Source organism: Chiloscyllium plagiosum, unplaced genomic scaffold, assembly GCF_037043375.1.
Source record: "Chiloscyllium plagiosum isolate Xiang-an unplaced genomic scaffold, Cpla_swu_hap1 HiC_scaffold_10, whole genome shotgun sequence".
NCBI lineage: Eukaryota > Metazoa > Chordata > Chondrichthyes > Orectolobiformes > Hemiscylliidae > Chiloscyllium > Chiloscyllium plagiosum.
The window spans coordinates 99856143-99883445 of record NW_028270148.1 but is presented as its reverse complement, the minus strand read 5'-3'; the positions used below and the strand labels follow the sequence as shown (position 1 = coordinate 99883445).

The window sequence follows — 27303 nt, the reverse complement described above, 5'->3', positions numbered from 1 at the left end:
GTCTCTTTGCTCAGCAACACTCCTCAGGACTTTACCATTAAGTGTATAAGTCCTGCTCTGATTTGACTTTCCAAAATGCAGCACCTCACATTTATCTAAATTAAACTCCACCTGCTACTCCTCAACCCATTGGCCCATCTGATCAAGATCCCGTTGTACTCTGAGATAACCTTCTTCACTGTCCATTACACCTCCAATTTTGGTGTCATCTGCAAACTTACTATCTATACCTCTTATGTTCACATACAAATCATTTATGTAAATGACAAAAAGTAGTGGACCCAGCACTAATCCTTGTGGCACTCCACTGGTCACAAGCCTCCAGTCTGAAAAGCAACCCTCCACCACCACCCTCTGACTTCTACCTTCAAACCAGTTCTGTATCCAAATGGCTAGTTCTCCTGTATTCCACGAGATCTAACCTTGCTAACCAGTCTATCATGAGGAACCTTTCCGAACGCCTTACTGAAGTCCATATAGATCAGGCTTATCGTTCTGCCCTCATCAATCCTCTATGTTACTTCCTCAAAAAACTCAATCAAGTTCATGAGACATGATTTCCCACACACAAAGCCATGTTGACGATCCCTAATCAGGTCTTGCCTTTCCAAGTACATGCAAATCCTGTCCCTCAGGATTCCCTCCAACAATTTGCCCACCGCTGATGTCAGGCTCACCGGTCTATAGTTCCCAGGCTTTTCCTTACCACCTTTCTTAAATAGTGGCATCATGTTAGCCAACCTCCAGTTTTCCGGCACTTCACCTGTGACTATCGATGATACAAATATCTCTGCAAGAGGCCCAGCAATCACTTCCTGAGCTTCCAACAAAGTTCTAGGTCCTGGAGTTTATCCACAACTGTGCATTTCAAGACACCCTTCTCTATAACATGGACATTTTTCAATATGTCACCATCTATTTCCCCACATTCTATACCTTCCTAGTCCTTCTCTACAGTAAACACTGATGCAAAATACTTATTTAATATCTCCCCCATCTACTGCGGTTTCACACATAGGCTGCCTTGTGGATGTTTGAGGGGCCTTATTCTCTCCCTAGTTACCCTTTTGACCTTCATGTATTTATAGAATCTCTTTGTACTCTCCTTAACCCTATTTTCCAAAGCTATCTCATGTCCCCTTTCTGCCCTCCTGATTTCCTTCTTAAGTATACTACATCTGGCTTTATACTCTAAGGAGTATCTCGATCTCTCCTATCTATACCTGACATGTGCTTCCTCCTTTTTTTTAAAACGAAACCTCAATTTCTTTAGTCATCCAGCACTCTCTACACCTACCAGCCTTTCCTTTCACCCTAACAGGAATACACTGTCTCTGGACTCTCATTATCTCATTTCTGAAGGCCTTCCATTTTCCAGCCGTCCCTTTACCTGCGAACATCTGCCCCCAATCAACTTTTGAAAGTTCTTGCCCAGTAATGTCAAAATTGGCCTTCCTCCAATTTAGAATTTCAACTTTTAGATGCAGCCCATCCTTTTCCATCATAATTTTAAAACTAGCAGAATTATGGTTTCTGGCCCCAAAGTGCTCCTCCATTGACACCTGCCCTGCCTTATTTCCCAAGAGTAGGACAGGTTTTGCACCTTCTCCAGTAGGTACATCCACATATGAAATCAGAAAATTTTCTTGTACACACTTAACAAATCCCTCTCCATCTAAACTCTTAACATTATGACAGTCCCAGTCTATGTTTGGAAAGTTAAAATCCCCTACCATAACCACCCTATTATTCTTACAGATAACTGAGATCTCCTCACAAATTTGTTTCTCAATTTCCTGCTGACTATTTGGGGGGGAGCTATAATACAATCCCAATAGGGTGATCATCCCTTTCTTATTCCTCAGTTCCACTCAAATAACTTCCCTGAATGTATTCCCAGGAATATCCTCCCTCAGTACAGCTGTAATGCTATCCCTTATCAAAAACACCACTCCCCTCCTCTCTTGCCTCCCGTTCTATCCTTCCTGTAGCATTTGTATCTTGGAACATTAAGCTGCCAGTTTTGTCCATCCTGAGCCATGTTTCTGTAATTGCTATGATATCCCAGTTCCATGTTCCTAACCACGCCCTGAGTTCATCTGCCTTCCCTGTTAGGCCTCTTGCATTGAAGTAAGTGCAGTTTAATTTATCAGTCCTACCTTGTTCTCTGCTTTGACTGTTTGACTTGCTCCCTTTCCCAACTGTACCCGTTTCAAACTGATCTCTTTCCTCACCATTTACATGGGTTACCCACCCCCCTCAATCTTACCAGTTTAAATCCTCCCAAGCAGTTCTAGCAAATCTCCCTGCCAGTACATAAATCCCATTCCAATTTAGGTGCAATCCGTCCTTCTTGTACAGGTCACTTCTACCCCAAAAGAAATTCCAATGATCCAAAAATGTGAATCCTTCTCCCCCACCAGCTCCTCAGCCATGCATTCATTTGCTCTATCCTCCTATTCCTGCCCTCACTAGCTCGTAGCACCAGGAATAATCCAGATATTACTACTCTCGAGGACCTCCTTTTTAAATTCCTGCCTAACCCTCCGTAATCTCCCTTCAGAATCTCAACCTTTTCCAATGTGTACAATAGCCTCCTGCTGGTCCCTCTCCCCTTTGAGAATATTCTGCACCCTCTCCAAGATATCCTTTATCTTGGCACCAGGGAAGCAACACACCATTCTGATTTCTCACTGCCGGCCACAGAAACATCTGTCTGTGCGTCTGACTAGAGTGTTCCCGATCACAATCAATCGCTTGTACCCCTCACTGTGTTAGAGCCAGTCTCAGTGCCAGTAACTTGGCTGTTTGTGCGACATTCTCTTGAGAATCCATCACCCCCTACATTTTCCAAAGCAGCACACTTATTTGAAATGGGGATAGCCACAGGAGACTCCTGCACTAGCTGCCGACCTCTCCTACCTTTCCTGGAGTTAACCCATCTACCTAACTGTGTCAGTAGCTTTTCTCCCTTCCTATATTTGCCATCCATCACCCGAGACTGGAATCAAACCCGAGTGCTTGGCACTGTGAGCTAACAGTGCCAACCACTGAGCCACTGTATTGCCCTATGTATCATACTCAAGACACATTGATGGTACAGAACCCAACACACAACTTGTATAATACTGACACCACTTTTAGACCAGAACTACAGACAGCTTCTTCCTGGAACGCGCATATATCTGAGCTTCAGTGTACTCTGCTTTAAGTAACCTCTTCAGAGTCTCATCTCAACACTTCTGGTCTGGAACCAACACTAACTCTTCACTCTAAGGTAATCTAGCTCACTTTATTTTCTGCCCTTCTCAGGAACATTGCTGTATGCAGCCACCCTATTCCAAAGACCTTACAGCACGGCTCCAAATTCAAAGTCAAAAAGGGAAACTAAAAGCCTCTGTATTTAAGCGATGGGTGTTTCCCTTACATTTGAAATAAAAACAAAGTTCCAGAAATCATTAACATACTTTTGAGGCCCTGTTACTTACAGTACTGAGTGACAAAACAATCTAAAATAATCAGAGGTCCATTTGAGGTGCACACAAAACCCACTCATGCTGAATATGGTATTCAAGGAAATAACAATGAAAAGAACGGTGGATGCTGTAAATCAGAGACAAAAGTAGAAATTGCTAGAAAAGCTCAGCAGGTCTGGCAGAATCTGTGAACAGAAATCAGAGTTAACATTTCCGGAATTGAGGAAGAGTCACTCAACCTGAAACTATTTCTCTCCACAAATGCTGCCAGACCGGCAGGGCTTTTCCAGCCATTTCTGTTTTCGTCTTTAAAAGGAAGTCATCATGAATGCAAAATTCTTCACAAGTTCATTAACTGCACATGCACAGAAAACCTGTTGGGTACAAACTCAAAACCCAGAAACGCAGGAGGCTGAGGGGTGACATTATAGAGGTTTACAAAATCATGAGGGGTATGGATAGGGTAAATTGGCAAAGTCTTTTCCCTGGGGTAGGGGAGTCTAGAACTAGAGGGCCTAGGTTTAGGGTGAGAGGGGAAGGATATAAAAGAGACCTACGGGGCAACCTTTTCACACAGAGGGCGGTATGTGTATGGAATGTGCTGGCAGAGGAAGTGGTGGAGGCTGGTACGATTGCAACATTTAAGAGGCATTTGGATGAGTATCTGAATAGGAAGGGTTTGGAGGGATATGGGCCGGGTGCTGGCAGGTGGGACTAGATTGGGTTGGGGTATCTGGTCGGCATGGACGGGTTGGACCGAAGGGTCTGTTTCCATGCTGTACATCTCTATGACTCTAAATAACATGAAAACAAAAATCCCACAGCTTACATCACTGAATGAAAAGCCAGTTGGAAGGTTCTCATGTATGATGATGGTTTGACTGTCAGAGAAGCTTGAGTCTAATAAATTAAAGATGCTTCTGGAGATTTCATAAGGAATGACCCAAGTTTCTACCTGATTTTTAATGAAAAGATAGAGGGCGACAGAAAGATTCAGGTCACTATACGCGTTGTTTACTCAAATTTTAGGTATTTGACTTTCTTCATGGTTCTAATGTACAAAAACAACCTGACCCATCTGAAAAAAAAATGTGTTTCTGGATCCTGCTTTTGAGGTTACCTAATAAAAAAAAAATACAATTTATATTCGTAGTTATTGCATGATGTTATCACTCATTTGGCAACTGCCAAATGACATCTTAAGAAAGGGCTTTATCTACGGAATCCATCTTTAAACAGATCAAACGCTGGATATAAGGGAGCCCATTACAGCTGTGTTTCCAGACAGTGCTGAGCATCTGAAGTATTGTAACACAGTCATTAGATGGAATATAATAGTTAGTGGGGGAATGTAAACCTTTTTCTATTCAGGACAATGTCAGATAGCCATTGTGAGCCTTTATCTCCATACTGTTCAATGTATGGACACTCTGCTGATTGTATTCAGTATCATTATCACTTTTAACATTATTCTATTTCATATCAGCTGCACCTCACACGGTAGCATTCTCACCTCTGAGTCAGAAGGCCATGATTCAAGCACAGAATCTCAAAATTAATATCTCACTGAAGTGGTGAGGGATTGCTGCGCTGTCAGAGGTGCCTATGTTTGGATGAGATGTCACCCTGAGACCCTGTCATCACCCTTCAGTGAATGAAAAATGTCTCACGGTAACAGTTGCACTGGACCAGGTGAATGTTCCCTGGTCCCAGCCAATATTTGTCTCTCAATCAAAACAGATTGTCAGGTTATTACCACAGGATCACAGGTGGGATCTTGCTGTGCGCAAATTGTCACTGCCTTAATTCTTGGAATTCCCTCCTTACACTTCCCCACCTCACTTTTTTCTACAAGTCACCCCTCATATCTTCCTTGTTAACCGCCTTTCGGTCATCTGACTGAATTTCGTTTCATACAACTTAGTCACATGCTTTGGGACATTCTATAATTTTAAAGGTGCCACATGAATTTATGTTGCTGTCAACATGGGGAAGGGGCAATGTGGAGCTAATAGAATAACTCTTTGAAAAACCCAGCGCAGAAACGATGGGCCTAATGGCCTCCTTATTCTCAACCAATTCAATAGATTAATTCTAAATGGAGATATGATGGAAGCCATTTGGACTGACACTTTGGTCTGAAGCTAATGAGGAAAAGGGGCAGTTTATTGGATAGTCAGGATTAGTTCCTGCATCAGGTTTCACTTCCGAAATGAGAAGGATGGTAAAGTCAGTGTTGGAGCAAGTCTGTATTCATTCTACAGCATAAGCATTTCCATTTCAAAGTTTGTATTTTCATTTTCATGCCAGAAATCAAGTTATCAACAGCAAGACCTGTCAACTGTTGTCACTTGCCTGAGCCTCAGGTTAAGCCACCACCAATCATCTCTCTCTCTCTCTCTCTCTCTCTAATGAAAAAGCAGCCTGATTGTCTGTAGGATGATGGAGACTTTACCTTGAATTGTAGCTATGTGCATATTTACACCTACAATTGAAATCAAGTGGCTAACAAGAAGTGTTAAGCAATAATCACACTTTTTTAATGGACTCAGCAGCACATGTGAGATGGGAAGGAATCTTGGGGGAATAGAAATCAGCCTGTTCTTGACAATTTGGACCACACGGTCAGATCGATTGTTGGCCTGCAGAGGTGTTGCGCGTTCATCAATTGTAGTCAAACTGACTTGTTTAACAAGAGATTGATTTTCCAGAAATAAGCACACCTCTGCAAGTGACTCTGGGAGAGATGACAGCCTCAGAATTGATTCCTGCCAGCAACCTTGAACTACAAAGCAAACAAATTGGACAAAATGGATCTCTTGCACGGTGAGTGTTGCTTGAGAAGGACTGAGATGGCTAGCAACAGGCCAGGCTTTGAAATCGGAACAGGAGGAGAGCTCAAGGTTTGGTTTATCTTTGGATGGCAGGTGGAGCTCTTGTTGAACTGCTGTGCTGTGCCTGAGAAAACTGAGTGCTGAATGCACAGTGAGTGCAAAGAGTGACCAGCCCAATACAGGATGTAGTGGACGTTGAGGCCCATATTGGATTACTGAGCATTTCCTTAATGCCTGAGGAACAGGCAGGTACTATTCTTATTCTCCACGTCCCTTCGCTATAGAACATAGAACATTAAATCGTAGTACAGGCCCTTCGGCCCTCGATGTTGCGCCGACCTGTGAAACTGATCTGAAGCCCATCCAACCTACACTATTCCATTATCATCCATATGTTTATCCAATGGCCATTTAAAAGCCCTTAAAGTTGGCGAGTATACTATTGAGGTAATAGACTGAGGTTCTATTGAGGTAACAGACAGCAGTTTAAAAATAAGCTCTGGTGGCTCTAAAACAGACCTAATCTCACTGACACATTCCAGATTTAAATAAACTTGAGCTAAACAGGACTGTGAATCATCTGTAACATTTTGGAGTGCTTTATATGAATTAATCAAGACATCATGATTTTTTTGTACATCCTTTGACCTTTGCACAGCAAATAGCCAAGGAATGGGCTAATAAAGAAATTGGATAAAGCATGTTGCCATAAAGTACATCAAGACCAGATGTTCTTTAGAAAAGGGAGCAGAAATCTTACTGATGGTAAGATTCACCAAACCCCTTGTCACCTTCTGCTGTCTCATTGGCCACACTCAATCTTACTTACCAAAGGATAGTCTTAAGAAGATAGTAACTTTGTCAGAGTTGCTGATGGTTTTATGAATACCACAGTCAACAGCATTTTGTTCATCCACTCAGGGGGCTGGCTGTTATGGAGAACTAGCACAGACAAGACAGGCCAAGTGACCTCCTTCCTTGCAGGAACTATTCACCAGTTCTACGATTGACATTGTAGAGCATTCCAGAGTTTTGCTGAGTCCTTAACTTCTGCTGATAGTGGTTTTCCATTCCAAACAGAGTTGAAAAGTGTGGTGCTGTAAAAACACAGCAGGCCAGGCAGCATCCGAGGAGCAAGAGAATCGACGTTTCGGGCATAAGCCCTTCTTCCTGAAGAAGGGCTTATGCCCGAAACGTTGATTCTCCTGCTCCTCGGATGCTGCCTGGCCTGCTGCTTTTCCAGCACCACACTTTTCAACTCTGGTCTCCTGCATCTGCAGTCCTCACTTTTTCCATTCCAACCACTCTCAGTCAAAGAGTCATAGAGATGTACAGCATGGAAACAGACCCTTCGGTCCAACTCATCCATGCTGACCAGATATCCTAACATAATCTCATCCCATTTTACAGCTTTTGGCCAATATCCCTCCACACTCTTCCTATTTATGTACCCATCCAAATGCCTGTTAAATGCTGTAATTGTACCAGCCTCCACTACATCCTCTGGCAGCCCCATCCATACACGCACCACCCTCTGCGTGAAAAAGCTGGCACTTAGATCCATTTTATATCTTTCCCCTCTCACCCAAAACCTATGCCCTCTAGTTCTGGACTCACCCACCCCAGGGAAAAGACCTTGTCTATTTACCCTATCCATGCCCCTCATTTTATAAACTTCTATAATGTCATGCCTCAGTGTCCAATGCTCCAGTGAAAACAACTCCAGCCTATTCAGCCTCTCCCTATAGCTCAAACCCTCCAACCCTGGCAACATCCTTGTCAATCTTTTCTGAACCCTTTCAAGTTTCACAACATCCTTGCTGCCATGTTTCACGCCAATACTCTGTGTTACGTTTCTCGAACGCTGCCACGATATATATGCTGACTGAATGAGAGTTTTTCTCTGCAATGGTGGATGGAGGTAAGGGGAAGAAACTACCTGCAGAGGTAGTCTTTCCATCAGTTTGGTAGACCTTAAGATGTTTGATCTTTTGGCAGCACAGATACTCCAAGGGGCCATGTTGTCATAGGGTTAAGAAAATAATGGGAGAAAGTGAGGGCTGCAGATGCTGGAGATCAGAGTCGAGAGTGTGGTGCTGGAAAAGCACAGCAGGTCAGGCAGCATCCGAGGAGCAGGAGAATCAATGCGTTGGGCATAAGATCTTCATCAGGAATAGCCCTCCTGATGAAGGGCTTATGACTGAAACGTCGATTCTCCTGCTCCTCAGATGCTGCCTGGCCTTCTGCACTTTTCTAGCACCACACTCTCGACTTAGAAAATAATGATCCCAGTCCTAATGCAGCTCCCTCTATTCACCATATACTAAACTGAAATGCCCATAAAACCGTAAACGCATTAGATGTAGCAGCAGAAGTAGCTCCTCCTGTTTCAATGAGACCACGGCTGATCTGATAATCATCAACTCCACTCTCCTGCCTTTTCCACATGAAACCTTTTATTCCCTGAAACAAATAACTGTGGATGCTGGAAATCGTCAACAGAAACAGGAAATGCTGGAGAAACGCACCAGGTCTGGCAGCATTTGTGTGGAGAGGAGCAGAGTTAACACTTCGAGTCCAGTGACCCTTTGTCAGAAATGAAGATAGATGGGGAAGGGTGGCATTTAGAGTCATAGAGATGCACAGCACGGAAACAGGCCCTTTGGTCCAACTCATCCATGCTGAACAGATATCCTAAACTAATCTAATCCCATCTGCCCGCCATTTGGCCCAAGTCCTGCTAAATCCTCCCCAACCCATCCTGATGCCTTTTAAATGTTTGGTAATTGTACCAGCCTCCACTACGTCCTCTGGCAGGACATTAAACACACACACACAGACAGATAGACACACACACACACACACACACACACACAGACACACTCTCTCTCACACACACACACACAGACAGATACACACTCTCTCTCTCAGACACACACTCTCTCTCTCTCTCACACACACACACAGACAGATACACTCTCTCTCTCACACACACACACACAGACAGACACAGACAGATACACACTCTCTCTCCTCTCTCTCTCTCACGCACACACACACACACACAGATACACACTCTCTCACACACACACACGTTGGGAAGTCTACAGCCAGAGGGCATAATCTCAGAGTCACCCTCTAAGGCAGTGATGAGGAGGAATCTCTTCTCACAGAGAGTAGTAGGTCTGTGGAATTGTTTACTGTATAGGGCTATAGAAGCTGGATTTTTAAGTATATTCAAGGCTATGATAGATGGATTTTTAATCAGTAATGGAATATAGATTAGATTAGAATCCCTACAGTGTGGAAACAGGCCCTCCGGCCCACCAAGTCCACGCCGCCCCGCCAAAGAGCAATCCACCCAGACCCATTTCCCTCTGACTAATGCACCTAACACTATGGGCAATTTAGCTTGGCCAATTCACCTACCCGGCACATCTTTGGACTGTGGGAAGAAACCGGAGCACCCAGAGGAAACCCACACAGACATGAGGAGAATGTGCAAACTCCACACAGACAATTGCCTGAGGCTGGAAGTTAACCTGGGACCCTGGTACTGTGAGGCAGCAGTGCTAACCACTGAGCCACCATGCCGCCCCATGCTGTAAGGGGTTCCAGCAAGACTAAATGCAAGCTCAAGGAACAGCACCTCATCTTTCACCGAGGTATATTACAGCCCTCTGGACTCAATACTGAGTTTAACAATTTCAGTGTGTGAACACCTCTTATTTCTGTGCTGGCTTCTTCTCCACCTTGCCCCGTCCACATATCGACAGCAACTTAAATTCACGTGGCACTTTTAAAGTTATGGAATGTCCCAAAGCATGCTTCTAAGTTGCATGAGGAGGAATTGGGTCAGGTGACCAAAAGATGGTTAACAAGGAAGATAACATCAAAATAAGTGAGGTGGAGAGGCATAAGGAGGGAATTCCAAGAATTAGGGCTTTGTGAAAGGGAAATCATATTCAACCAATTTATTGGAGTTCTTTGAGCAAGTAACATGTGCTGTGGGTTGCTTCCAGCTCATGGTATAGAGTCTAACAGACTGGCCTGGTGTATCGGGGTTGGCATAAGGACATGGGAGAGCTCATGCCCTAAAGATGTTGAACTCAATACTGAGTCCAGAAGGCTGCAGGGTCCCAAAGTGGAAAATGAGGTGCTGTTCTTCCAGCTTGTGCTGAGCTTCACTGGAGCACTGCAGCAAGACTCAGACAGAGATGTTGGGCAGGGAACACGGAGGTATGTTAAAGTGGCAGGCAACTGGAAGCTCAGGGTCTATCTTCGGACACTCTTTGGTTTATCTGGTTGATGAGATCTTAATGAGTGGTGTCACATAGGGACTCAACCTTTTACAATTCATATAAATGACTTGGATGAAAGGAGCAGCTAAATTTGCTGCTGATACAAAGATGGTCAGAGAAGTAAGCTGAAAAGAGGATATAAGGGAGCTACAAAAAAAGACAGATTAAGGAGTGAGCAAGACCGAGCAAATGAATAAAATGGAATATGTGAAATTGCCCATTTTGTCAGGAAGAATCTTTTTAAAAGCATCTTATTTAACAACTGAGAGTTCTGAAACACAGATGGATCTGAGTGTCCCACTGCACAAATCACAGAAGACTAGTAGGCAGCTCCTGCAAATTCAGAAAGGTAATTGAATGTTTTTGTTTATGGCACAGAGAATTGGGGATAAAACTGGGGGGTTCTGAAGAAGAGGCAATTGACCTGAAATGTTAACTCTGCTTTCTTTCAACAGTTGCTGCCAGACCTGCTGAGTTTTTCCAAAAAGTTCTGTTTTTGTGACAAATTTTAGGGGGGTTATGCACAGCGCATTGTTCAGACCACATTTGGAGTACTTTGCATAGTACTGATCATGGTACTTAAGGGAGGATATAAATACATTGGAAACATTTCAGGGAAGGTTGACTAGACTAACATCTGGAACGAGTACGTTTTCTGATGAGGAAAGGTTGGACAGGTTAGGCTTGTATCTACTGAAGTTTAGATGAGTAAGAGATGACTAGATTGACACGTGTAAATCCTGAGGGATCTTCACAGGACTCAAGTCTTGAAGGAGAATCTAGGACTAGGGATCACTACTTAATATAAAGGGCTATGATGTGGAGGTGCCGGTGTTGGACTGGGGTGGACGAAGTTAAAAATCACACAACACCAGGTTGTAGTCCAACAGGTTGATTTGGAAGCACTAGCTTTTGGAGCGCTGCTCCCTCATCAGCTACCTGATGAAGGAGCAGCGCTCCAAAAGCTTGAACTTCCAAATAATCCTATTGGAATATAGCCTGGTGTTGTGTGACTTTTAACTAAAATAAAATGGTCAACCATTGAAGACAGGCAGAAGGAAGTTTTTTTTTCTCTTGTCCTCAGAAGGCAGGTGAAGCAGGGATCTTGGGTTTTTTTTAAGTCAGAGGTGAGTAGATTCTTGATAAGAAAGGGAATGAAACGTTGTTGAGGGTTGGTGAGAATGTGGAGTCCTCATTCTCCGAGAATGTGGATTTTTCAGATCAGCCATACTCTCATTGAATCACAAAGCAAACTCAAGCGGTCTGCTCCTTTTCCTAATTTATACGTTTGTGTGTATGACCCCTTACTCAGTGACTGTAAAGGATGGTGTTGTGCTCTGGGAAGAAGAATAGGAAGTTCCCTTGACAATTATTCTCCCCTCGGATAACAAGGCTGACCCCTTCCACCGTCTCTCCCCTACTGGTCATCGCTCTTGTTGCTCTGCTGGGATCTTGCTGTGCACAAACAGCTGATACACTTGGCCCTGAAAATGATTGTACTTCAAAGGAATTTTGTTGGATCAGAGGTTCTTTGAGATAATGTGGCGCAATAAGGCACAGCATCAGTAGAGCTTGTCCCTTTCTCAAAAAACCTTTCACACGATAGACACAATTCAGAATCAAACATGGAAACATAAGTGGAAAAAGCACCAGGGACCCAGGTTCGATTCCTGCCTCAGGGCGACTGTCTGTGTGCATTCTACCCACGTCTGTCCTTTGGGTGCGCTGGTTTCCTCCCGCACTCCAAAGATGTGGAGGTCAGGTGAATTGGCCAGGCTAAATTGCCCGTAGTGTTTAGGTGCATTAGTCAGAGGGAAATGGTTCTGGGTGGGTTGCTCTCCGAGAGTTGGTGTGGACGTATTGGACTGACGGAGTCTGTTTCCACACTGCAGGGAGTCTGATCGAATGGTGCATTTCTGAAATGTTAACGTATTGGTATAAGTGACAAGACTGAATTTATCATTTTCTCAACATTTCACTGTTGCTGAAAAAAAAACTGAAGTAAACCACAGCTAAAGGTCAGGTGGCATCTTATAACTGATGTGACCTTGGACAAACTCTGGCATAGCTTGCTTGGTATGAAGAGAATTCCAAAAGGGAGGGCTCGTAGCTGGAACTCAACGATGCAGAACTTCCAGACAATAATCGAAAACCTGAGGGACTGTTTTTCTCCCCCTTTCGTAAAGTGGCTAAAAACCAGAACAAGATCATTTGTTCTGAAGCGGTTGGTGCAGGTCTTTGATCTCAAGCCAATGTTTAAAAGTCGTTCTCAAGACTCCGCTATACATCAAAAGGGAAATGAAAAGAATTATTCAAACAATTTCCGTTGGTTGCCCAACATGATTTGAGCTGTGTAGGAGTCTCAATGTGCGGGATTGTTTTTTAGGTTGTTCTCAAGATTCTTTGCTATACATCAAAGGGCAAGGGATAAAAAACAATTTTCCCTGGCTTGGCCAGTTGATTTGAGTTGTGCGGCTATTGTGTGGGAGTGACAGCGTGAAGGAAGGATGTGCGATCGAAACAGAGGAAATATATTGACAAGAATGGGGAACAGAGTTTTTCAGTTAGTAAGTATGTTTCTAAGATTGAGAGAAAAACCCAAGGCATTCACTAATGTCCTTTAGGAAGGAAAATTCCAGCCGTACCTCATCTGGCCTACATGTGACTCCAGACCCACAGCCATATGGCTGACTCTTAACTGACCTCTGGTCAATTAGGGATGGGCAATAAGTGAATAAATAATAACAAATTCATCAGATTGTGTACCACTGCAGACAGGTAAACTTCCTGAAGTGGGCTATCAAGTTAAATCTGTGTTGTATAATATTGTGCCTGGGACACTTGCTGGAAGGATATCATTGAAATATAGAAAACAGGAAAAGGAGTAGGCCATTCAGCCCTTTGAGCCTGTGCCATCATTCAATATGATCATGCATAATCATCCAACTACTCCTGCTTTCTTCCCATATCCTTTGATCCCTTTCATTCCAAAAAAACTATTCCTACCTCCTGCTTGAAACTATTGAATGTTTTAACCTCAACTTCTTTCTGTAGCAAAGAATTCCACTGGATCACCATTCTCTGGGTGAAGAAATTTCTCTTTGTCTTAGTCATGAATACCCTAACCTGTATCCTTAGTCTATGACCCTTATTTCTTGACCCCCAGGTCATTAGAAACAATGTTCTTGAACTTACATGGTCTAGACCAGTTAGAATCTTATATATTTCTGTGAGATACCCCTCATTCTTCTAAGTGATTAAGTCCAAATCTATCCAATCTCTCTTCACATCAGTCCTGCGATCCCAGGCATCAGTCTGGTAAATCATCGGTGCACTCTCTCTGTAGCCGGAATGCCCTTCCTCAGAGACGGAGCTCAGTTGAGTCTGCACTTCTGCCTTGATCACTTCCACTATGTGGAGGTGTGGTGAACAAGGTCAGAAGTCACACAACACCAGATTATAGTCCAACGCATTTATCTGATTTCACAAGCTTTTAGAGCGCTTGATGTCCATTTGACGAAGGAGCAGCTTATTATTTCAAATAAACTGCTTGGACTATAACTTGGTGTCGAGTGACTTCTGGTCTTGATCACTTCCTGCACTGAGTGATCAGTTAGGACAACATTCCTGTAATCTCTTCTGAAATGTTAATTCAATTTTTGACACTGTATTTGCTGCTGAACCAACTGAATGTATATTTTTTGTTTTCAGACTTCCAGCAGCTGGGGTATTTTCCTCCTGTTTTACATCCTGTTACTTGGAATTCAGAACACAGAGACACCTATAAGAACCTCCTCCAAACTAACCTCAATCCATCCTATCAACAAACTCCTCATTAGCTTTCCAAGTATAAACCTCCCATATTCGCTGTGGTCCACATTCTCAGCTCTCCCTAGTTCTGGAATCCCAGGTCATTGCAAAACTCATTCTTGCATTTATACTATCTACTCCTGTTAGAATTTTATAGGTTTCTATAAGATACACCTCAATGCTCCTGAATTTCTTAATCAGTTTATTAGTGATTTATGTTTATGGACACTTGTCTGGAATCCCTTAGAATTGGAAATACCATTTTGCGTCTACTTTATCACCATGCTTTGCAATTACAATATAATTTAATATGATTTATAATATACACGATCGGATATTTCTTCTGAAGAAACTCAATCTGTTCATAAATACCTGATAGTGAGATCTCCTCAGTTCCAGTATCACGTTTGTCAACCTTTTTTCTCACCTTCCCCAATGTCTCTTCATCTTTATTCATTTACAGACTTCAGAACTGCACACATAATACTGTGACTGCAACTAGCAAGTGTAGCGTCATTTCAATCAATACCAGTGATTTTGATTTGATGGATCAGATTTGGATTGCTGAAGTTCCTTGTCACTGTACGTACTGCAATACCTGAGCACACATTGCAATAATCTGGTGGTGAAGAGCTGGTCACTGTGTCCCCATTAGCTGCATCATTGATTTTTCTATAAAAAAACTTTCCTGTCACTTGGACTTTGACCCCCAAAACACAGTCTTAGAATCAAATTGAAAGCTCAAGGTGATAATTCTGGGTCCGATGTATGTCATTCTGCTCTTCTCTATTCAATAAGAAAGTACAAAGGTCAGAAAATGAGGCTGTGTTGTGTCAGTGCCTCGAAGATGGCCAATTCATTGCTGGCTGATTCCTGTACAGCCGACCCACTTCTTGGGAGGGCACCAGAAAGGGCACGTGCGGGAAAGCATGCAGAGCTGGCATATCGTGGCATCACTTAATGCCTAATACCGACTTGGAGCCTGACCTGCCATTTTGGGTTGAACTTTACCTTCCCTCCCTGGCGGGAGGGAGGTGCTGTTGTACCATGTGACTCCTCTCCCAACCTACCCATAATTAATAGCCAATCAAAGGCCTCATTCTATCTCCCATTGCTTTTATTGGACGGAAGAGGAGAGGTGAATGGTCTCACGACTCACAGACCAGGTTGAGGCGGGGGGGAGGGCAGGTTGAAGCAGGGATGGAGAAGGTGCGTAATATCACATCGCCCTGATGAGGCCGATCACAACAGTGTCAGTCACTGTTGGCTCAACAATTCACACCACTGTCTCAGGAAATGCAGGTGTGCCTCTCCCCCACTCTCTCTCTCCCCTCCTGCCTTCTTGTTCTGGATGAGAAAAGAAAGAGTGCCAGTGAGTGTGGTGCAGTGTCCGGGATTGTACCTGCTACAGGTAAATAGTTGCTCATGCGAGGAAGCTACGAGACGTGGAATGAGACTGGTAAGCAGCTATGGGGAACAACAAAATGATCAATGAATCCACATTGTTTGAGATTGCTGATGGGTGTGAAGGTGATATGGTCATTCTGCAGTGCAGCCTGGTGCAGTGCAATGTGATAGATATATAAACGGGAAGGGTTTAGAGGGATATGGGCCAAATACTGGCAAATGGGACTGGGTCAGTTTAGGATATCTGGTTTGGCATGGAAGGATCTGTTTCTGTGCTGTATAACTCTATGAGTCTAATGATTGAGAGATGGCATTTGAACATATAATCACTGACACTAATGTCTTGTGGAAGCCCATTCTTTTTATGCAGTACCAAGGTACATTCCTCACATTGACCTTTGATGGTTTCCTAATCCCATATCCTCAGGAGTATCTGTCTTGAGGCCCTTGTGGCCCTCCAGACTGTGACCACTCCTCTCCATCTCCTTGCCTGAGACACCCAGCGCCACATCAGAGAATCCAGGAAACCCCGCTCCATTCTTAATACCTCTCATGAACATTTTTGGACGCTCTTCCACAACTAGAGTACAGTTCCCCAGCTAGGCCTTTCGCTTCACATTTTCGATCAAGCCTACGCTTCAATCACTTGCTCATTGCCCATAACCTTCAATATCAAACTGAGTCTAATTCTGTTCTTTTTCTCAACTTCCTTGACTCTTTAATACCCCACCCACTCCAATCCCACTCTCATTCCCTTTAAGGATCTTTCTACAAGAAGGTCTGTAGTCAGTCTCCAGCCAGAAATGTAAGCCCCAGAACAACCCCATGACTTTGAACCAATCTGGTGAAGCCAGTGCCAGCAGAGAGGCCAAATGGCTTCTCCTGGCTGCCACCATTACCCTGAGACGTGGCAGAACACTACCCAAAGAAAGGGAGCAGTGACGGATGCAACTCTGGGATCTTGCTTGACATTTTCTTTTGGGCCTAATGCTGCACATCACTTCTATTGGTGGTCTGCGAGTGCTCATGCACCACACTGCAGTGTAATAGGAGAGAAAATAGATTCCAGGGGGTTAGGATAACGTCATTGCATGATTAATCCAGGCTATCACCCTCAAGAGAAATGGGTTCAAATCCCAGCATGACAGATGGTGAGTAAAATCTGAAATTAAAAGCTAGCCCAATCATGTGACTATAAAACAGTTATCATAAAATCCCATCTGATTCACTAACTTCCTTTAAGGCCAGAAATTCTGGTTGACATGTTGCCTTTGAGATGTCCTGGCAAGCTACCTAGCTGGTACTGCAGTGGTTCAAGCTGTTAGCAATTGGAGGTGGGCAATAAATTTTGATAATTGCATCTTATAAATGAATCGAAACAACAATTTGAACAACGTCACAGCCAGTGCTCTAGTGGCAAGTGGTGGGGAGAAACCACATTCTGGGTTTGTAATGTATTTGTGGTAATGAACAGAAACAAGTACCCGAGATTCCCAAGTAATGACAAATAAAAGAGCCATCCACACAAACTACAAAAGCTATTAGTTCCCAAGGCAGTGTATCAACAGTCATTCTTCCCCTGGACAACTTGACAATGGAACAAGCAGCCAATAGTCTCAGCCCCTCCACGTGAAACCTTCAAGATCTATCTCTAAGGTTATCTCCTGTTCCCATTATCAGGACTAGCACTTCAGTAGGTCTCCTGATCTTCAGATGCTGCCTGACCTGCTGTGCTTTTCCAGCACCCCACTTTCGACTCTGATCTCCAGCATCTGCAGTCCACACTTTCGCCTTCAGTAGGTCATGTCTGGTCTAGCTGGAGCTGCCCATCTCTGATGGAATATAAGCCTCTAATGATGACCCCCTACCCCTTGAACAGAAAGTGCTGCAGTTGAAATTATGCAGAACTCATTCTGAAACCCATGGTTCAGACTGAGAAGATAGCCTTTCGATACGGCCATTCCACATCATTCCAGCGCACTTTGTAATGTCATGTTGAAGGCTGAAACTGTATTTAGTTACCCATTTGTAGTATAAATTCTGAGAAACCAACCAAGCAATGAAATGGCCTCAAATTCAATGAAGCTGTACCATGAACACTCACCCCTGCCCCACAAGGGAGTGAGTGTGTTCTACTCAAATGCAGCCACTTACTTGAGGAGTTGAGATAGTAAACATAAGAGCAATCCAGAGAGAAGGACACAAAGGCGTCAGGCACATACCTACACAGAGGGTACAAATCGGAATGGGTTAAGCCAGCAGACTGACTGAGGCCAGTTGGGTGCTGCAATGAGAAGATGGCACAGCCAATTATTTCGGGAGGAAGACAGCTACGAGTGAACAGCTTTTTTACCCTGACTCATGATTTTGTGACTATCATCGCCAAAATCCACCCCACCCCACCCCACCCCCCGACAGGGGGGAAGGCATTCAGTGTATTCCTGTCCTGCAAGACCCATTCTGAGCAGATGGTGAAGTGTCCCTGAGGAGTCAAGGAGAAGGGGCTGAGAGCGACATGCAGTTACATTCGCTGCAATCCATTTCCACCACCACCGAATTTCCCCTGGGATGAATTTGCTGTAAGCTCCAGCTCAATGACAGCTTTCCTGTCTCTGAGTTCCAGCTTCAAGACTCCACTTTCCTGTCTTTTCCTGTTATCCTTTGAGTCCCTTCCTCATTAAGAACCTGTCTGTCTCTTTGAATTTTCTTCATGACCTAGCCTCGACCTCTCTCTCAGATAAAGAATTCCAGAGATTCACTGCTCTCTAAGTGAAGAAAACCCTCCTCATTTCTGTCTTAACTCATCTCTGTCTTACCTCTGAGATCTGGCACTCTAGTGATGGCCTATACCACCAGGTGGGACAACCTTTATCGATCTACCCTGTCAAGCCCCCTCAGTGACATATACATTTCAAGAAGGTGGCCTTGCAATTTTCTAAACTCCAATGAGTGCAGACTCAACCTCTGCTCAACCCCTCCTCATAAGAAAATCCCTCCATCCCCTGGATCAACCTAGTCAACCTCCTCTGGACTGCATCCAATGCCATGGGGAGGCGATAGCCTAGTGGTATTATCACTGGACTGTCAGCCCAGATAATGTTCTAGGGGCACAGGTTCAAATCCTACTACGGCAGATGGTGGAATTTGAATTCAATAGAAATCTGGAGTTAGGAGTCTAATGATGACCATGATTGTCAGGGAAAAACCCATCTGGTTCACTAATGCCCTTTAGGGAAGGAAGCTGCCATCCTTACCTGGTTTGGCCTACATGTGACTCCAGTCCCACAGCAATGTGGTTGACATTTAATTGCCCTCTGGGCATTTAGGGATGGGCTATAAATGCTACCTAACCAGCGATACCCTCAACCTATGAATGAATAAAGGCAGATAAAAGTACATCTTTCTCTGGATCCAAAACTGCTTACAGTATTCTAATTGTGGTCTGATCATGCTTTGTCATGTTTATAACAAGACTAGTGTACTCTATTCCCTTTGAAATACAGTCCACCCTTCATTTTACATTCTCTATTTTGGGCATACTTATTAAAAATACAAGCTGAACTTGAATGTTTTTAGTGGTTCATACAAGAAGATCCAAATGATCTCTGTGCTGCAGTTTTCTGCAATCTTTTACAATTTAAGTAATATTCAGCACTTCATTCTTCCTGCCAAAATGCATAAACTCAACTTCCCCATATAATATTTCATCTGCCAAGCTTTTACCCACTCGCTTAACCTGTTTTTATCCCTCGGCAGACTCTTTGTGTCATCCTCATCACTTGCCTTCCCACCTAATCTTGTGTTGCCCGCATACTTTGCAATAGTATTTTGAGTGCTGGTCGTATTCCACCAGTTACAAGTTGCCATCGTGAAAATGCCCAGTACATTCCAACTCTTTTGTATTAATTAGCCAATCCTCTATCTATACGAATATACTGCCACCAATACCTTGGGCTCTTATTGAGAACTCTTCTGTTCGGTACCTTATCAAATGCCTTTTGGAAATGCAACTATATTACATCTACTGATTCCCCTTTATCTATCCTGTTTGTTACCTCGTCAAAGACCAGTAATAAATTTGTCAGGCATGATTTTCCTTTAATGAAGCCATTCTGCCTCTGCTTGATAATGCTGTGTATCTCCAAATGCTTTGCTATACAACCTTTATAATAGACCCACACATTTACCCAATGACAAAGGTTCAAGACCAACTCCAGAGGCTTCTCCTTAACAGCTAGTAGGGCACTAGATGATGCACTGATGGAGATTAGATGAGATTAGATTAGATTCCCTACAGTATGGAAACAGCCCCCTCGGCTCAACAAGTCCACACCGACCCTCCGAAGAGTAACACACCCAGACCCATTCCCCTATATTTATCTCTGACTAATGCAATTAACACTATGGGCAATTTAGCATGGCTAATTCACCTGACCTGCACACCTTGGATTGTGGGAGGAAACCGGAGCATCAGGAGGAAACTGACGCAAACACGGGGAGAATGTGCAAACCCGGTCCGAGGCCACTGTGAGATACATGAAATATTAAAACAAAGGCCCTTCTATAGAGGGATGGCATTGTTTGGCAAGGGTTTCCCTGTTCAATATTGATCACTAAAATATAGAAGCTAATCATTACTACACTTATAATTCAGACAGTTTGTTTTGTATGAAGATGGTTGCTGCAGTTCACATATTACAATGGTCACTACAGTTCACTGCCATGAAGTGCTTGGGAATTCCTGCAGTCACAAAAGGTGCTATAGAAATGAAAGTTTTCTTCCGTCTTGCGCTTTGGTGAATCCAACATTAGTTCCCAGGGCTCTGTGTGGTGGCTACATTGTAAACGGTCAGAGGATAGGGAAGACAGTCTTGAGCGAAATCTTTATAGATTTGCTGGTGATAAAAGTCGTAAGAAGGCACCAAGCCAGTCCCACAAAGTAATCTTTCCACAAACAGACAGACGCTGCCACAATTATTAATAACACAAATCAACTGAGCTTGGGATGACTGCAGAGAACTGCTGGATGACATTAGAAAGCTTGCCAAGAATTAGATTGTGTCCAGTTGCTGTTTCAACATGAAACTGGAGCCAATTGACAATTTTAGAAGGAGGTGACCCAGTGGAAGAGAAGGTGCCTTAAACCTTCAGGATGAAGGCCAAAATGATCAGAGACCCGAGTGTTTCTTCACGGGAGAAGGTACAGTTTGGATGTAAATATCCAGGTGATGTTGGAGGAAGCAAAATCATTCCGTCCACTTCTGGGACCTTCTTATGGCAAAAACACCCAAGTTAGCAACAGGGAAAGGGACATGTTTCAGGCTCAGTGCATTCAGACATCCCCAGGTCAAGTACGGTCTACTGTAGGTTAGAGAGTAATGCCTTGTGAAACTATTCTCCTTGGCCTCACAGGGAGATCTGCCCCCACCTTTCCCCTTCCCTGACTATCTTACTCACCAGTCATGCCAAAATGTACAATTCCATTTATTAATTTACAGCTGAAAGATGAAAGTGATAAATCTACTGTGTTGGACACCATGGATGAAGAAAAAGAATTAAATTTGTGTTTATTGGGTGCTGTTCACAGCCCCAGGCGATACCAAAGCACTCCATAGCCAGTGGATTAACGTCTGAAATGTGCGCATTGGATTTCAGTGATGTTGCAATCGATTCCGTAAACCCCAGTTTTCAACAAAATGTTTGTGATCACTTGGCCCACCAGGTCTCTATCGCAGTTCTGCTGCAAGCCCATGTGATGTGCTAACTACTCACTCTTACCTGCACCCTTACACTTACACCAGCCTAAATGAAGTGGGTGATCCTGTATGTATAAAGAGGGATTGGCTGTCATGTTTAATTTGGGGACAAAGTGCAGAATGAAATCCAAATGTGATTTGTGTTAAGATCATGACCCATTGCAGTCTAGTATATGGACCAGCCAAGCTACTGGATAATTTCCATAATCAAGGCACTTGTTAATATTTCAGGATATTTTTACTTACTGCAATTAATTGAGCACGTCAGTGTAGGATGACAAGGCTTAACGATATCTCTCTCTCCGATGCTCTCCCATCTCTCGCTTTCTATCTCTTTCTCCCTCATCCTGTCCATATTTCTCTCTGTCTCTCTGTTGTTGTCTCCTCTGTGTCTCTCCCATTGCACTCTCGTTTTTTTCTCTCTCTTTCTTCCCAACTTTTTCTTCTCTCTTCTTCAGATTTCCACTTGCCTCTCTCTTGCTCTCTCTCTCTCTCTCAATTTTTCTCTCCCTGTCTCCCTCTGTCTCTCTCTTTCTTTTTCTCTGTCTGTCTCTCCTTCCTCACTTTCTCCTAGTCAATTAGAAACCAGCCAGTTATCAAATCTAGATAAATGTAAAGTGCGACATTTTGGAAAGGCGAATCACGGCAGGACTTATACAGTTAGCGGTAAGGTCCTGGGGAGTATTGGTGAACAAAGAGACCTTGGAGTACAGGTTCATAGCTCCTTTAAAATGGAGTCCCAGGTAGATAGGATAGTGAAGAAGGCATTTTGTATGCTTGTCTTTATTGGTCAGTGCATTGAGTATAGGAGTTGAGAGATTATGTTGAGGCTGTACCGGACATTGGTCAATCCACTTTTGGAATACGGCATTCAATTCTGGTCTCCTTACTATAGGAAAGATTTGTGAAATTTGAAAGGGTTCAGAAAAGATTTATAAGAATGTTGCCAGGGTTAGAGGGTTTGAGCTATAAGGAGAGGCTGAACAGGCTGGGGCTGTTTTCCCTGGAGTGTCAGAGGCTGAAGGGTGACCTCATAGAGGTTTACAAAATCATGAGGGGCATGGATAGAATAAATAGAGAAGGTCTTTTCCCTGGTATGTGGGAGTCCAGAACTGGAGGGATAAGAGGAGAAGATTTAAAAGGGACCTAAAGGGCAATATTTTCATGCAGAGTGTGGTCTATATATGGAATGAGCTGTCAGAGGAAGTGGTGGAGGCTGGTACAATTACAGCATTTAAAAGGCATCTAGATGGGTACATGAATAGGAAGCATTTAGAGGGATATGGGCCAAGTGCTGGCAAATAGGAATACATTAATTGAGGATAACTGGTTAGCGGATGTGTTGGTCCGAAGGGTCTGTTTTCATGCTGTACCTCTCTAGGACAAGACAGAAACAGGCTATTCAGCCCAACACTACTATTGGTGTCTGACACACACACACCTACACAGGCAGAATGCTGGGGCTACACAGTCAGACCTGTCAGTGCCTGTTACACAATCATCATCAAACGGTGAAACAGGCCATTCAGCCCATTTAGCTTATGTCAGCAGTTCAATACAAAAGCAAAATACTGTGCGTGCTGGAAATCTGAAGCAAAACCAGAAACTATTGGAGAAACTCAGCAGGTCTAGCTGTGGGGGTTTGTGGAGACAGAGAGAGAGAAAAACAGAGTTAACCTTTTCGGTTGAGCCTACCTCCTCTTCAGAATTGAAGTGAGGTGGAAAAGTGATTGATACTGTTGTGAGAATGGGGAGGAGCAAGTGGACCATAACGATAGGACTAGAGGATGAAGGAGATTTGAGATCACAGGTATCAGAGAACAAATGGTAAAGGGATCAGTAATGGATTCAGAGACAAGATCCAGAGTAGGTGTTACTATCAGAATAAAGGACAGATCTGACTGAAGGCAGAAACTGGAAAGCAAGATACAGACACTAGAGGAAAAACATATCAAAATAGAGGTTGGAGTTGTTGAACTCAACGTTAAATCCTGAAAGCTGTAAAGTGCCTCAATGGAAAATTAAGTGCTGTTCCTCCAGCTGGCCTTAGGTTTCACTGGAGCCCTACAGTTGGCCCAGGACAGAAACATGAATGTGAGTGAGATGATTTACCGAAGGTTGGAGGGTTGCTTCCAGCCTGAGCAGAGGTGTTCTACAAAGTGGTCACCCAGTCTGCATTTGACCTCCCCCAGTGTACCTGGAGACCAAACTGTGAGCAGCGAGTAAACCAGATCAGAGAAGTACAGACAGACTGCTAACAAACAAACATTGAGAACTCTGGAGAATCTCAGCAGCTCTGGCAGCACCTGTGGAGAGGCAGCGGGGAGACAGAGTTAACGTTTTGAGTCTGGATTGACTCTTCTTCAGAACTGCCAGTTCACAGAAAGGTTTTCTTAAGAACCTGGAACATAAGGAGGGAGGAGGCCCTCCTGTGCATGCAGTAGGAAGGTGGGGATGAAGTGGGATGTATTGTTGGGGGTAATGGAAGGCACAGCTTTTTTGCTGGCATTTGCCTCCACATGAGCCTCCAATCTAGTCAAGGTCCTCTCGTTCAAACCCTCTTTCCATTTCAATCCCTTTAAAATAATTCACGGATTTTGTTTCAAGAATGGTTTGTGCTGGAGATTCCAGTCTATGATATATTTTTCCTACTCCACCCGGTTAGCTTTTGTCATGTCAAGCTAACCGACATGCAGGGTAGCTCAGTGGTTAGCGCTGCTGCCTCACAGCACCAGTGTCCCAGGTTTGATTCTAGCCTTGGGTGACAGTCTGTGTGGAGTTTGCACATTCTCCCTGTGTCTGCGTGGGTTTCCTCTGGGTGCTCTGGTTTCCTCCCACAGTCCAAAGATGTGCAGGTCAGGTGAATTGGCTATGGGAAATTGCCCATAGTGTTAGGTGCATTAGTCAGAGGGAAATGGGACTGGGTGGGTTACTCTTCAGAGGGTTGATGTGGGGCTGAAGTGCCTGTTTCCACACTGTAGGGAATCTAATCTTTGGATATTACATGCAGTGAGCAGCTCTTGATTTCTCTAAACTTTAGAATGGCTGGACTCGGCTCACTCTATACTTCATAACAACCTATTGTCACTTCTTTTCACTCCATTTCAAAACAAACACTTGGAATCTGTTTGAGAGATGCTGATGCTGTATCCAAGCCAGTTAAAAAAAAAAATTTTAAACATCAAAGTCTGATCAGACATGATCTGTGATTTCCGCTGGACTGAGACAGTTTGAGGTTTTTGGCAGAGACAGGCCTGTCAGGTAAGTGAACACAAGCTGCAACTCTCAATCTTTGCAGGAAAAAGCACAATGTGACACTGTTTAATCTTGGGACAATGTCATCTATCTTTGACTGAAACTCATATTTGAATTTATTAATTTATCTGTCCTTTACTCTGACACTGGGAGAAAGTGAGGGCTGCAGATCTGGAGATCAGAGTCGAAGAGTGTGGTGCTGGAAAAGCACAGAGGGTCAGGCAGCATCCGAGGAGCAGGAGAATCGCTGTTTCAAGCATAAGCTCTTCATCAGGAATGAAGAGCAAAGATAGTTCCTCTTGTGCAATTTCTAAAACTGGTTTTAATGAAGCACTGACAATCTTTATTTGGGAGCATAGAAAGTCCACGTTAGTCATAGGCTTGGTAGCAGGACTACTTTGACAAAGACAACATCCTGATGAAGAACTCGAAACGTTGACTCTCCTGCTCTTCAGATGCTGCCTCACCGGCTGTGCTTTTCCAGCACCACACTCTTCAATGCTGGTCTGACACAGCCAATACTGTCAGCTCAGCATCTGTGTAGACTCATGCGTTGTGCTTGGGCCGTAATCATCGCGAGTTACAAAACCGCATGGTACTCGGGGATTAATAAAGCTCCACGTTCCTACCTGGAACCTTCTTAGCCCAAATGATCATGTGCACCAATTCCTTATCAGCCAGGTTTGTTAGCAAAGTCATCATGGACGCCTCGGTGAAGGGTTTGCCGGGGTCGTGTTCGGAGTAAACCATAGGGGGCTCGGCCTCCATCAGGGTACTGAGAATCTCGTCCGAGGTCATGCCAAGCAGAGAGCTGTGCTTGGTGCTCCTCTGCACTGGGCTCACGCTGCTGGAGCTCGGTCTGCTGGTCACTCCCGTACTCTTAATGACGTGCTCCTTCTCATCTTTCCTCCGCTTGTGCTTTAACATCCGGCCACCCCGACGGTCCTTACGGATACCTGGCAATGCAAGAGGAGAAAGGTAACAGTCAAACTGTTTAAGTGACTTCAAGGAGACAAAGTTAGTTCCTCTTGTGCAATTTCTGAACCTGGATTTAATGAAGCACTTGACGATCTTTATTAGGGAACATAGAAAGAGCACATTAGTCATAGGCTCAGAGGCAGGACTACTTTGACAGAGTTTATTGTTAAAATAACATACTTGAACTCAATGAGAAAACAGGAAGGGTTCAAAAGATCTAGTGAAGGGCAGGGAGAAAGATCTCCATTTGATGACCTAATTTTACTGACAATAAATACTTCATAGAATACTCATAAGGTAATAAAAAAGCTGCTGATTCTTGCACAGCAAGATCACATTAACAGCAACGTGATAATGACTGGATGTCCTATTTTTTGGCATTATTTGAGGCAAACGCATTGCCCTGGAGAATGGGGAGAACCACCCTGCTCTTTGTGGAGTGGTGCCTCAGAATTCTTTCTGATTCCTCTCTCAAGGATACAAAAGCCCTTTGTTTAACGTTACATCTAATAGACAGCTCCCCTGACAGTGTGGCCCTCTCTCCTTGCTGGAGAGGAATCCTCCATTATGTGTGGGGTCACAGACTTGTGTTTGTTTCATTTATTCTTTCCAGGGATGTGGGCATGTCTGGTAGGGTCGGTATTTGGTGTCTAGACCTCATTGCCCTTGGCTGGCAAAGTCATTTCTTTGGGCAGCCAATCACATGAAACAGATGGGATTTTACACCAATCAGCATTGAATTCATGGCCACTACCGTAGAGACTAGTTTCAATTCTAGATTTTTATTGAAGTGAACTTGAACCAGCTGCCATGGTGGGATTTGAAACCATGTCTCCAAGGTACGAGACATCACCACTAGGTTACAATCTTTTGTAAGATTACAAGATTGGAGATGGAGATAGATGCTTCTGCTTGGCCTTCCTGTTAAACATTCTCTCTCTCAATACTCCCTTCTGCTCTGCACTAAACGTGACTTCGATCCACAAGGCAGAAAACTGCAGGTAGGGGAGAAACCAAAGACTGAATCTCACCACATTTAGACAAAATGTCGGGGAGGGTTTCTGTCTGTGAGGCTCAGAGAGGTTTCCTCACATCCCAAACTCATGTTATTAGCATACCACATCCCATTGGCTCCCTTCACATCGAATTCCTGCCCGACCCTCTCACTCACCGTAGCTGAAAGAACTTACCGCTGCTGTGATATGCCTGGAATTGAAACTAGTCTCTATGATGGTGACCATGAAGTCAACACCGATTGGTTTTACTGATATTCTTGAGGGAAGAAAATGTAGCCTCCTTACCCGGTCTGGTCCCTGTTGCCAATGCCATCGTTAAAAGGCACTCAGTCAAGTGCTAGTAGATCACAGCTGGGCAGCACATTTCATGATATTTGCCTCAGATACAGCAGATAAAGGAATATTGACAGTTCACTGTGCAGAAAGGGACCTAGAGGTCCCAGGGAACGGGGTGGACATCTTCTCCCAGC

At 43.9% G+C, this 27303-nt stretch overlaps 1 protein-coding gene across 1 annotated transcript in view; it reads right to left on the bottom strand.

Annotated features, from left to right (window-relative positions):
• Positions 1-27303, bottom strand: part of esr1 (estrogen receptor 1) — a 294445-nt gene that overhangs the window by 85264 nt on the left and 181878 nt on the right. Inside the window, exon 4 of the mRNA XM_043696506.2 lies at positions 25469-25795. Coding sequence (XP_043552441.1) covers positions 25469-25795 — 327 coding nt within the window. The remainder of the gene's footprint in view (positions 1-25468; positions 25796-27303) is intronic.